The 13542-nt window shown below is 31.9% G+C and overlaps 1 protein-coding gene across 2 annotated transcripts in view; it reads left to right on the forward strand.

Annotated features, from left to right (window-relative positions):
- The window catches only part of LOC143083389 (uncharacterized), a 169602-nt gene that overhangs the window by 124733 nt on the left and 31327 nt on the right, over positions 1-13542 (forward strand). For both annotated transcript variants that reach the window (XM_076259647.1, XM_076259646.1), the window contains exons 10-11: positions 3854-4111; positions 11745-12158. In XM_076259647.1, the coding sequence (XP_076115762.1) occupies positions 3854-4111; positions 11745-12158 (672 nt within the window). The remainder of the gene's footprint in view (positions 1-3853; positions 4112-11744; positions 12159-13542) is intronic.

A 13542-nucleotide genomic window follows, 5' to 3' on the forward strand; every position in this document is an offset into this window, starting at 1 on the left:
CTTTAGTATTAGTGAATGGAAATCTATGAAATTTAATCAAAAGGTGTATGACCACAAAAGGAAGATTGGTATTGATTTTGGGAGTTTTGGTCCTTACAGTTTAGGAATTAGGGGCCAAAAAGGGGTCCAAAATAAGCATTTTTTTTGGTTTTCGTACCATAACTTTAGTATATGTAAATAGATATCTATGAAATTTTAACACAAGGTTTATGACCATAAAAGGAAGGTTGGTATTGATTTTGGGAGTTTTGGTCCTAACAGTTTAGGAATAAGGGACACAAAGGGTCCAAAATTAAACTTTGTTTGATTTCATCAAAAATTGAATAATTGGGGTTCTTTGATATGCCGAATCTAACTGTGCATGTAGATTTTTAATTTTTGGTCCTGTTTTCAGATTAAGGCCCAAAGGGTCCAAAATTAAACTTAGTTTGATTTTAACAAAAATTGAATCTTTGGGGTTCTTTGATATGCTGAATCTAAAATGTACTTAGATTTTTTATTATTGGCCCAGTTTTCAAGTTGGTCCAAATCGGGGTCCAAAATTAAACTTTGTTTGATTTCATCAAAAATTTAATAATTGGGGTTCTTTGATATGCCAAATCTAACTGTGTTAGTAGATTCTTAATTTTTGGTCCCGTTTTCAAATTGGTCTTCATTAAGGTCCAAAGGGTCCAAAATTCAACTAAGTTTGATTTTAACAAAAAAATAAATTCTTGGGCTTCTTTGATATGCTGAATCTAAGCATGTACTTAGTTTTTGATTATGGGCAAAGTTTTCAAGTTGGTCCAAATCAGAATTCAAAATTATTATATTACGTATTGTGCAATAGCAAGAAATTTTCAATTGCACAGGATTCAGCAATAGCAAGAAATCTTCAATTGTACAATATTGTGCAATAGCAAGAAATTCAATTGCACAGTATTGTTCAATAGCAAGAAATCTTCAATTGACAGTATTGCGCAATAGCAAGAAATATCTAATTTCACAATATTGTGCAATAGCAATCAATTTTCAATTGGAGTTATCTTTCTTTGTCCAGAATAGATATTTGTGCAATAGCAAGATATTTTCAATATTCTTTGTAAATTTGAGTTTTCTTTTTTTGTCCAGAATAGTAGTTGAATCAACTTAAATCATTGTTTTATACAATAATCAATGTATTTTCACCATTACTACCAACTGATAAATTAAAACAATCTTTACCATTCAGTGATAACAAGCACTTTTTTTTACATTTTAATATTTTATGATATATTTAAATGAGCAGTTATTGTTGCAAACTCCATTAGAAATTTGAATTGAGATCAGTTTTGGAATAAGGGAAAGTTTTTCTCATTTCAGATTTCATAAATAAAAATAAAATTTCTTCAAATATTTTTTTGAGAGGATTATTATTCAACAGCATAGTGAATTGCTCAAAGGCAAAACAAAAAATTTAAGTTCATTAGACCACATTCATTCTGTGTCAGAAACCTATGCTGTGTCAAATATTTAACCACAATCCAAATTTAGAGCTGAATCCAGCTTGAATGTTGTGTCCATACTTTCCTTAACCGTTCAGGGCTCAACCTCTGCGGTCGTATAAAGCTGCGCATCTGCTTTTATTCTCATATCGTGCTTTTACTTTTAAGTACTCTTGGTTTGATTAAGGACGTTTGCTACTCAGTTTCAAAATAACAAGCTTTTCATAACACTAGTATAAATTATAGATATATTGATCCAATATCCACCCGTTTATAGTATGGATCACATTTCCGACCTTACATTGATTACGTGCTACGTGTACAATGTTTCGAGTTCAAAACTCTTGTCTCGCCAAACAATTTGTTTTGAACCTCTCAAATAGAAAAATAATCAATACAGAAATTATGACGTTTGGAAATTGGCTTAAACTTCATACCTACTAATTTCCACATCATTTAGAACAGATGTCGCGACAGACAAATTTCAAAAATTTCTATTTCCTCATTTCATTTTCATCATCTGAAATATCCTTCATTCAGAACAGACGAATTTCCAAATTTTTATTTCCACATACTTTAGAAGGATTCATTTTCTTTTCCTTTACAACATCTGACATAAGCTTCTTTCAACAGACGTTGCAACAGACGAATTTCCAAAAATTTATATTCAGTAGTAAATTCCACATCATTCAGAACAGACGTTTGCCCCAAAATATAGCAGTTTTACAAAATTGTGAAAATGTAATCGTTAAGCTATTTATTTGAAAGTAAAATGATTCTGGTACATAGAAATGGGCCCTTTTTGACAATACAATGCACATATATCGGGTACTAGTATCATGAAGTCCTGCTAAATTACTGAAATCTTCACAATTTTAGTATTTTAGTTAAATTCTAGACGGTTTCCATCTAAAATATAAGTGGCCGCATTCGTGTCCATTCATAATAATGAAATATAATTGTATTTGATGATAATACATAACTAATTACTATACATTAAGGTTGAGGATGAACACAGATGCGGCCACTTTCATTTTTGTCAAAAACCATCTGAAAAGTGACGATTTTTGGCATATTTGATATATTTTTCATACTTTTAAAAGCTTGAATCGGATCGTTTTTATTGACTTAATCAGTTAAAATCTTTCACAGAAATTAATTGAATCAATTGAAATAGACACTTAAGTGTTTAAAAAGTGTCTAAAAATATTTCGTTAGATGAACTTGAAAATTTAGGCCACATCGTCTGTCGCGACGTCTGTTCTAAATGAATTATACGGCTTCATTACAGTTAAAACACAGCTGCATCATACAAATATTTAACGGCCAATCAGACAGTCTCCTAAAGTTCATGAAATCAAGAAATCTACAAATACTTAACACGCTTAACATGCTTGAGCATAGCAAATTAATGTGGGCAATTAAACACTGAACACAAATAAATGTGCAAGTTTAACCCTATGACAATAGTGTGGAATTGGCATTAAACATCAATCAACCAATGAATCAATCACCGAAAAATTTAAGATGGATACTATCACTAGTTATAAAGCAAAATCTCTTTTAACACATGTCAATGCTGCTTCATTATTTTAGTGTATTTTAGGCGTAATACCACCAATGCATAGTACGTCACATCCGGTTGCATACGGATTTTACAGTTGTAGATAATGTATACTACATGTCATTGCATTAAAAGAATTCTGGGTCACACACATATTTTAAAGCGTTTTAAAGCACCATTTTTTCTATTTATTGTTTCTATAGAATATTTTAGAAACTTGAATTAACACACTTGGTTACTAAAGCTTGTACATGTTGTAACCCGGTAAAAAAAGAGGTGAACATTTCATTGGTTAATTTACAGTGATGGTTATTTTCTTATATGCAATGAAATGTTATTTGAAATTTCGTTTATAGTACTGCTGAGGATAAAACCTAACGCATGCCAAGTATTTCTTTATCATGTTTATTTAAAACAAAGATAAATTTTGCACATTTGTTTTTTAAAAGTGCAAATTTAACAAAGAGTTATCGGGTAAAATGAAAAGTGGTATTTCCCCTTAACAATTGCTTAAGATTATAAATTATGAAGTATTTTTTGGAATGCAGTTTTTTATATATTATTATGAATTGCCTAAAATTTTCGCTGTAAAATGGAAAACTGTTTTAAAATTTTGGCATTTAAGAGGCACATAAAGATACAAAAAATTATCACCTGTTTAAAACAGCACTATTGGTTTGATCATCCTAATTTGAAAACATCTAAATAGTTTATATTTGCAAACAATGACAGATATGCACACTATAACACTTATATCATAATACAATTGGGAAAGATAATGTTCTTTTTCACAAAATAAACTTCATATACATTTTTGACTTTGTAGATGAAGTTCCAACTGAAATACAATTAATGACAGACAAAAGATCTGTTGAATTGTACCTTAAATTACTTCAGTCAGGATCTGAAAAAAAGAGAGACATACGTTTAGTAATTGTTGGAAAAAAGGGTGCTGGAAAGACTTCATTGATTAAAAAATTGTTTGGTGAAGATATTACAGATGTTACCAGTACAAATGGAATAGAAATCCGCACAATAAAATGCAAGGCAATGTCTGATGATGGCGTGTGGAATAAATTAGATGGTATGATGTGTACATGTATGCTTAATATATTTTTCTGTTCATAGGAAAATGTTTTTAACAATTTTGTTTTTTTAGGGTAAATCACTTATTTGTCAGCAATATTATTGGGAAGTCTCACAAGTAACGATCCGATTAAAGGCTACATTTCACTGAATATGATGAATTCAGGTCAAGAATTTTTTTAAATAGTAAATAAGATGAAGAGACATTTATGGTAGGAATGCATATCTCGTACAGTTAAGTTCAACCATTAATGTTATTAACTTTTACACAGTATTAGAAAATGTGAACACAAGGAAAATATGCCTTTGTTGTAACATTATTGTCCAGACAATAGGTCCACCTCATTTGGATACATATGCATGAAACGCATAATTTAACATCGAACAGAGTTTGATTATTCATGTGATCAGCATGTTTAGTTATTGGAAAGAATGTCAGCTGTAGGAAAACCAGCATTCAGACTGGTGTTCTTGACTGTTTAGCCCTAAAACACATCATTCTTATACAAGTTGTAATTAAAAGATGATGTACATAATTTTTTTTATCTAGGATATGACGCACAGAGATAAGGAATATTGTTATAACACTATTCTATGTATTATTATACAATTATTGAATTTTGAACCAGACTCAGGTGCAGCCACTTTTAGCTGCCAATCAAGATACACTACTGGACGAAAAAACGTCTGTCCATACCAGTAACAGTTGTTCTAAGACTGATAATGTTTGTTAAAGTTGTAACATTTGTTAAATTTCACTGCTGCAGTTATTTTGTAACGGTCCCAACTTTAAAAGTGTTTGTCTACAACATAAATCGACTGCAACAACGCAAGAAATAACTGTCACATGTACAGTCATGAAAGGACTGATTCAACTATTTTAAAGTTGTAACAGTTTATTTACAACTGTCCCAACTCGAAAAACGTTGCAACAGTCATAAATACACTGATTAAACGCCTAAAGGGTTGTCACAGTCGTAATAAAACTGATGCAACCATTTGAAAGTTGTAACAGTTATTTAATTACTGTCCTAACACGGAAAACGTTGAAACAGTCATAAATAAACTGTTAAAACGCAGAAAAAGTTGTAAGAGTTATAATATGATAGCTACAACCATTGTATAGGCATAGCTTATTTATAAGCGTAGCAACTTCCAAACATTGATCTTCATGTACACCTAAAAGTCACGGATACAAAATGTCTGACAGTCAGGGATATAGGTTAAATTATTTGTAAAACAATTTTACCGTGTGAAATATAAGGTTGTGACAAAGAGAAACAACTAATACTCCCATTTAATACATTAATTTTAGATATTGATTTAAAAAGATTAGTATTTTGAAATATTTGCCGCTGAACACATTTTTGTATTCCTCGTTTATTTAGTGAATGTGCTGAATTTATATGTTTTTTTAACACTTCCTGCCCTTATCTCTTCGAACAAATAAAATCGGAAACAGCAGTAGATACCTGCAATTTCACTAGATAAAAGATAACTACTAACCAAAAAATCGAAAAACGTTACCCAATATATTTTCAGTGGAAAAAATATTAGAAACTAACTCAGATAGAATTGTTGGTATTGAGCTAAAAACAAAAGTTTTGGGTCAATTTTTATTTTTGGGGTATACTTACCTGCTAATGGTTCGATCGATAATTATAGACAAGAGTTGAATGCCCTCGATGATTTATACACATATTACATTAACTACGGCAAAGCAGTTGTTGCAGGTGATTTCAATGCTAGTTGTATAAACAAAAACGTACAGTTTACAAACACGAGAACTGCAAAATTTTGTACAAAGACACTATATTTTTCATCCATTTACCGACACATGCAAAACACCAATAAAAGGTCCAGATTTCACATTTACATTAAAAAATACAATGTTAGATTATATATTGATAGACGAGACGTTAGTCAGACAATTACGACTGTATGAAATCCTAGAAGAAGGAATGTTTAGTTCGACGTCTGATCACCTGCCAATTATCGCCTATGTGGAACTAGACGAAAATCCGCATATTGACTTAGACAATTTTACAAAACTCCCAGCTTGGCACAAGATCACAGAACATAATATTAGAGACTATCAAGATAAATTGTGTGCTCCCTTAGATAAACAAATACTGAAGGCACAGAATGATAACATTGACATTAATATTTTGTATCATAATCTAGTGAATACGCTAATAAATACTACAAAAGAGACAATTCCGTGTAATACGTATAATCCGTACACAAAACCATACTGGAATGCAGACGTTAAAAAAGCACTTATTAAAGAACGAAATATGCGTAGGGTATGGATGCAAGATGCAAGACCCCGAGGTATGCAACACGAGTCGTATTTTGATTACAAACGAGCCAAACGATATTTTAGAAACATCCAGAAACTTGAAAATGAACGATACATCGAAGAAACGTATGATGACATTAATAACGCTGCCGAATGTGATTTAAGACTATTCTGGAAACTAATTAAGCGCCAAAAACCAAAACATTCAAAAGTTTGTAAGCAAATAAAACATAATGACATTGTTCATACATCCCCAGAGTCGATCTGTAATGCATTTGCGAATTATTTCGAAGATCTAGATCTCTATACACCAGCTGATACGTCAACGTTCGATGATCCGACTCTAAATGAAATGAATAAAGCTTACCGTGAAATCAAACGTGTATGCAAAGCTGATGAAGACCTATACTTACCAGGTGGAATAATGTCTTGTGATGATGTAAGCTCTGCTATTAAACAGCTAAAGCGTAGAAAAGCGTGTGGCAATGACATGATACAAAACGAACACTTGATATATGGTGGACCAAAAGTTGCGGAGTGTCTTTCCATTTTTTCTTAATATCGTTATAGAAAAACAGCAAGTTCCTAGTGACTGGCAGAAAGGATTGGTTGTTCCCTTGTGTAAAGGAGGGGATAAACCAAAAATGAGCCCGGACAGCTATCGACCCGTATTCTTATTATCGTGTGTATTGAAGCTTTTTAAAAAGATAGTACTTATCCGTCTACAAACATTTGTCTTATTACCAGGGATGTTTCCGAATCCTCTTCAACATGGATTTCAAAAAGGTCTTGGTTGTCTGATTGCGTCTTTTTGTTTCCTTGAAACCATTTACCATAATATAGAACTAAATAGCAAAGTATTTGTAGCGTTTCTAGACAGTAGAAAGGCTTTTGAAACAGTATGGCGTAAAGCACTTATGTATAAATTATTCAAATTGGGTGTCAAAGGGAAAGCATGGTCCCTGATTAATGATATGTATAGTAAAATGCAAGGTTCAGTTATTGTTAATCAATGTAAATCAAATAGCTTTGTAGTCAAAGAAGGTGTTAGACAAGGAGGCGTATTGTCTGGTTTTTTATACTTAGTGTTTATTGATGAATTAATTAATGAATTAGAAAAATGTAATAGAGTCACTGGTGTCAATAGTAAAAAATGTTGTGCACCCTCACTTGCTGACGATATTACATGTATTGCTACAACACCGAAGCGTTTACAACACATGCTTGATATATGTACAAGATATTAAAATAAATGCCGGTTTCAGTTCAACGGAAAGAAATCATGTGTTATTCAATTTTCAAAATCTTCAATAAAAACAGACTATGACTGGAAACTAAACCAAGAATCTGTACTTGTTGTAGACAGCCATATTCATCTAGGCATTGAAATAAACGGAAAATTGAATGCGCTTGCACGAACGACAAAAGCTTGCAGGAAGGGTAGAAACACTTATTTTGCAATTTCAAACTTTAGAAGCGATAATACAAATCCATTAGTTCTAGTGAAACTGTACAAGTCAGTCGTAATTCCTACTTTTTTGTATGGTTGTGAAGTTTGGTGTGATCTGAAAAAGCAAGATATCACATTACTGAACAGACTTCAGCATTTCGTTGTAAAGCACGTACAAAAGTTTAAGACATCAACAAGATCAGATATGTGTGAAAGTATGGTTGGGCTACGTAATATAACCTGTGATATCGAAAAATGTAAATTGTATTTCTTTGGAAAACTTTGTAAAACAAAAAAACTCTTGTCTAGCAAAACAAATTTTTCTACAAAGACTTTTTCCGTGCCTGTTAGACGGACGAAATCATATTGGATGCATTCCGGACATATTGGACATTCTAAGTAAATACAATCTGTATGAATTTCTTATTACCTACATTAGTGATGGCAACTTTCCCGAAAAACTACAATGGAAGCGTATTATTGTAAATGCAGTTGAATCAAAGCATGATAATGACTGGCTAATTCGCATTAATTCGGACAATGACTTCAAGAGATTCAAATGTATACATAAATCCATATCTGTGGCTCATGTGTGGAAATTCCCGACGAACAGCTCCGAAATTCACACTGCACTGTTTATCGGAAAACTTATATCTACCGCTCCAAACCACGATTCCAAATCTTGTGAAATTTGCGACCGTTTATTCACTGACGTTTTTGTACATGCATGCTTTGGCTGTACGTGCACATCAAATATGTACAGTACTTGGCTAGACGTAATAATAGAAAACGTTTCTCTCGATCTCTATGTTGAACTCAGTGAATGTAGTGATGAATTGTTATTTATAATTTGTCTAGGAAAAGACCCTTCAACTGCGCTCAGTGACTCCGACTTAGATTCATTTAAGCGACTTTGCTACATCCATGTAATAAAATCTGCATCCGAATACAATCGCCAATTGAACTTTATAGTATAGTGTTAGCACATGTAATATCGACAGCTTGCAACATAAACTCATTTACAGCTTGCAATATATATTAACATTTTCATTTATATGTAAATATTATGCATTGTTCATAACTTTACTAATTTTTATGCCCCATTTATGGGCATTATGTTTTCTGGTCTGTGCGTCCGTTCGTCCGTCTGTCCCGCTTCAGGTTAAAGTTTTTGGTCGAGGTAGTTTTTGATGAAGTTGAAGTCCAATCAACTTGAAACTTAGTACACATGTTCCTTATGATATGATCTTTCTAATTTAAATGCCAAATTAGAGTTTTGACCCCAATTTTACGGTTCACTGATAGAAAATGATAGTGCAAATTTCAGGTTAAAGTTTTTGGCTTCAGGTTAAAGTTTTTGGTCAAGGTAGTTTTTGATGAAGTTGAAGTCCAATCAACTTGAAACTTAGTATACATGTGCCCTATGATATGATCTTTCTAATTTAAATGCCAAATTAGAGTTTTGACCCCAATTTTACGGTTCACTGAACATAGAAAATGATAGTGCAAATTTCAGGTTAAAGTTTTTGGCTTCAGGTTAAAGTTTTTGGTCAAGGTAGTTTTTGATGAAGTTGAAGTCCAATCAACTTGAAACTTAGTATACATGTGCCCTATGATATGATCTTTCTAATTTAAATGCCAAATTAGAGTTTTGACCCCAATTTTACGGTTCACTGAACATAGAAAATGATAGTGCAAATTTCAGGTTAAAGTTTTTGGCTTCAGGTTAAAGTTTTTGGTCAAGGTAGTTTTTGATGAAGTTGAAGTCCAATCAACTTGAAACTTAGTATACATGTGCCCTATGATATGATCTTTCTAATTTAAATGCCAAATTAGAGTTTTGACCCCAATTTTACGGTTCACTGAACATAGAAAATGATAGTGCAAATTTCAGGTTAAAGTTTTTGGCTTCAGGTTAAAGTTTTTGGTCAAGGTAGTTTTTGATGAAGTTGAAGTCCAATCAACTTGAAACTTAGTATACATGTGCCCTATGATATGATCTTTCTAATTTAAATGCCAAATTAGAGTTTTGACCCCAATTTTACGGTTCACTGAACATAGAAAATGATAGTGCAAATTTCAGGTTAAAGTTTTTGGTCAAGGTAGTTTTTGATAAAGTAGAAGTCCAATCAACTTGAAACTTAGTATACATGTTCCCTTTGATAAGATCATTCTAATTTTAATGCCAAATTAGAGAATTTATTCCAATTTCACAGTCCTTTAAACATAGAAAATGATAGTGTGAGTGGGGCATCCGTGTACTGTGGACACATTCTTGTTTTTTCTATTATCAATGTATTAATTTATTGTTCATGATACTATAATTCATGTAATCTCTATTAAAAGGAAATAAAGATATGTTGTACAAGTCAGCAAGAGGTATCAAAACTACAGTAACAAAAATTTTGTTATGTATCAATATTTTGAATAAAAGGAGGACATGGTTGCACCCTAAATTTATGCGAACAAAAAATTGTTGTTATTGTATATATTGCAAGCGAACAAAAATTTGTTGTTCATGTTAACGTTGTTTTTGTATTGCAATACAGTTGTCCATTGTATTATAGATTGAATCCTGACATAAAACATATGGCTGATTTTCTATGCGGGTATATAGATTTTCAAATTAAAGTACACATATGGTCAGTTTTGGTCAATGCAGTCAAATAATTTTGTTATACAAGTCAGCATGAGGTACCAAAACTACTGACATTTTGTTACATATCATTATTTTGAATACAAGGAGGACATGCTGGCACGTTAAAAATTGTTGTTATTGTATTTCAATATTGCTGTCCATTGTATTATACATTGAATAACGAAAGTATTAGTTTTACTTTATTTTCGATGTTAATACTACGAAACAAAGATATTAAAAAATCGATGTAGAGCGGTCCTGGCTACAAGTGTTGAGCAGATCTAGCCCAGTCAAAAGTTAACTTGAGAACAGGTCTGGTTTCGATCAGATTTGACAAAGTAAAAGTTAACTTATGTTAACTTTGTGTCAGGACTGGTTTCGAAGTTAACTTATGTTAACTTTACGGCAGGACTGGTATCGAAGTTAACTTCTGTTAACTTATGACAGGACTGGTTCGAAGTTAACTTTTTGGCAGACATAAAAGCAGTCATAGGACTAAGTCCGCTTTTCAAGTTAACTATATTTTGTTCCTATGACTAGCAGTCCTAAATCCGGTCACAGGTTAACTTTGACCTTTCCAAATTTCTGGTTATCAAGTTAACTTGCTGTATAGGTTAGGAGTGCATCCATCTGTATCTCTGTATATATGAATTTAAAAAAAATCATATATCTTATTGTCAATATTTTGCTTAATAAAGTTTTAAACTACTATTGATTATAATATTTAATTGATATTCCCTAACATTGATAAGAATCCTCCATTAAGAATGATAATTATGCATTAAAAATTTAAACTTGAATCATAATGAGACGGTGAGGTTTTTCTATAATTTTGAAGGCAAACAGTGAGTTGTAATTGTTTACAACGTCGTTATTACAACAATTAATCATATCACTTTTTTATAGCAATGTCTTCACATGTGAGAGAAGGATAAGCTTTTAAATCCACGTCAACTGTATTAGTTCGGAACTTCCAGAATCTATATATGAAATTTATGCATCAATTTTTGTGGGTTATCATTGAACCCCAAAAACTGCTATTTCAATATTCCAATTAACCAAAGAAACTCCATTTTTCAATTTTGATAACTCTCAATGTGTATATTTTTTAGAATTAATGATTGGAAAAAAAAATTGATGGACAAAGTTTATTGTTGTATTTTTATTGCTGATTTTATTGTATGATCTTACTCAACATTTATCTACATTTCTTCCATATGATTGTAATTTTCTAATGATAGGAACCAATGAAGAAGCTGAAATTAACGCAAGACTGTTGAAACAATACAAAGTAACAATTGAAGAGTCAGTAGAAGACGAATCAATGGTATCAGAGACAGTATCGGGGCAGTCTGAAATACCTTCAGTATACAGTGAATCTATAGTTAAACCTCATGTATCCACTGAATCTACAATTAAACTTCCAGTAACCAATCAGCAGCCAAATCAATCAATAGAAGAAACTAGAAAGGATATTGAAACCATGCTTAAATCTAATGTTGATTTACACGACAAAGAAGAGTATGCTACATTGTTGTTATGGGATTTTGCAGGAGATGAAGAATTTTACCACACACATCAAACATTTTTGTCACCAGATGCAATTTACCTTGTTGTTACAAAACTCAATGAGGCTGACGACAAAGAAGCAAAAGGTAACATTTTATATAGTGAGAATAAAAATATTTAACATTTTATTTTATTTTTACTAAGTTTAAGATGCAAGTTGTTGTCAAGAACTATATATACCCAGTATTCCTTCAAGTACCATGAGTACAGAGTACCATGTGTACAGAGAAAAATATGTGAAGCAATTAGTCAATTAATAAATTAATTGTACCATTGCAATTCCAAATACGCATTTCTTCAACAACGAATATCTCTTCAATGATAATTCATGCCAAAATTTTGAAAATTCAAAGCCTAATACAAACGGATTTCGGTTTTTTCTGAAATTGTTTAACATTTCATAACTGTTACTTTAATTATTCATCCATTAGTTTTTTTTTATTTTGTTGCATATATTGTATCATAGATCAAATTTATTCGTCCAGTGTATGTTCACTTGTGTTAACATGTGTTTAGATTGAGTTAAGTCATTTCGATTGATATTTTATATTGTGTTTTTCTATGTTGTGATGTTACACTATTGTTTCAGATCAGATCAGAATGAAGTTTTGGTACAATAAAACGTGTAAAACTGCTGCGCTTATTTGCAACTGTCCTTAGTCAGGTATCTGATGTTCCGTAGTTGTCGTTTGTTGATGTGGTTCATAAGAATTTCTTGTTTTTCGTTTTTTACATAGATTAGAACGTTGGTTTTACACTTGTAATATTTGGGGCCCTTTATAGCTTGCTGTACGGTGTGAGCCAAGGCTCCGTGTTGAAGACCGTACTTTGACCTATAATGGTTTTCTTTTATAAAATGTGACTTGGATGGAGAGTTGTCTCATTGGCAGTCATACCATTTTTTTTATATCTAAGATCTAATTAAAGCTTTTGTTAAAAGGACAAATTTATCAGTCAAACATCTGTCATATGTGTATGCTATTGGTCAGCGGTTCTATATCTTCCATAAGGTAGGAAAACTGGAAAATCTAAATCTTCTACACAGATGACTTATGGTTTAAAGTTTTTATCTGCATATCTACTCCCATGACAACATACTAGGTTTATCGGGTACCTAAGCTGAATTATGTTTATAAGTGTTTATTGTCCTAAATGCAACGCTTTCCGTCCGTCCATCTGGTCTTGTTAGCGCGCTAACATGTAAAATTCTTGCCAGATTTTAATGAAACTTATAACATAGGTGTATATTAGCAATGTTTTGGACAAATTCGAATATCAGTGCCAATCAACAATTTTTATGCCCCATTTATGGGCATTATGAGGAAATTAATGTACTTAGATTTTTGATTATGGGCCCAGTTTTCAAGTTGGTCCAAATCAGGATCTAAAATTATTATATTAAGTATTGTGCAATAGCAAGAAATTTTCAATTGCACAGTACTCAGCAATAACAAGAAATCTTTGATTGCA

This window comes from Mytilus galloprovincialis, chromosome 7 (assembly GCF_965363235.1).
Source record: "Mytilus galloprovincialis chromosome 7, xbMytGall1.hap1.1, whole genome shotgun sequence".
Classification (NCBI taxonomy): Eukaryota; Metazoa; Mollusca; class Bivalvia; order Mytilida; family Mytilidae; genus Mytilus; species Mytilus galloprovincialis.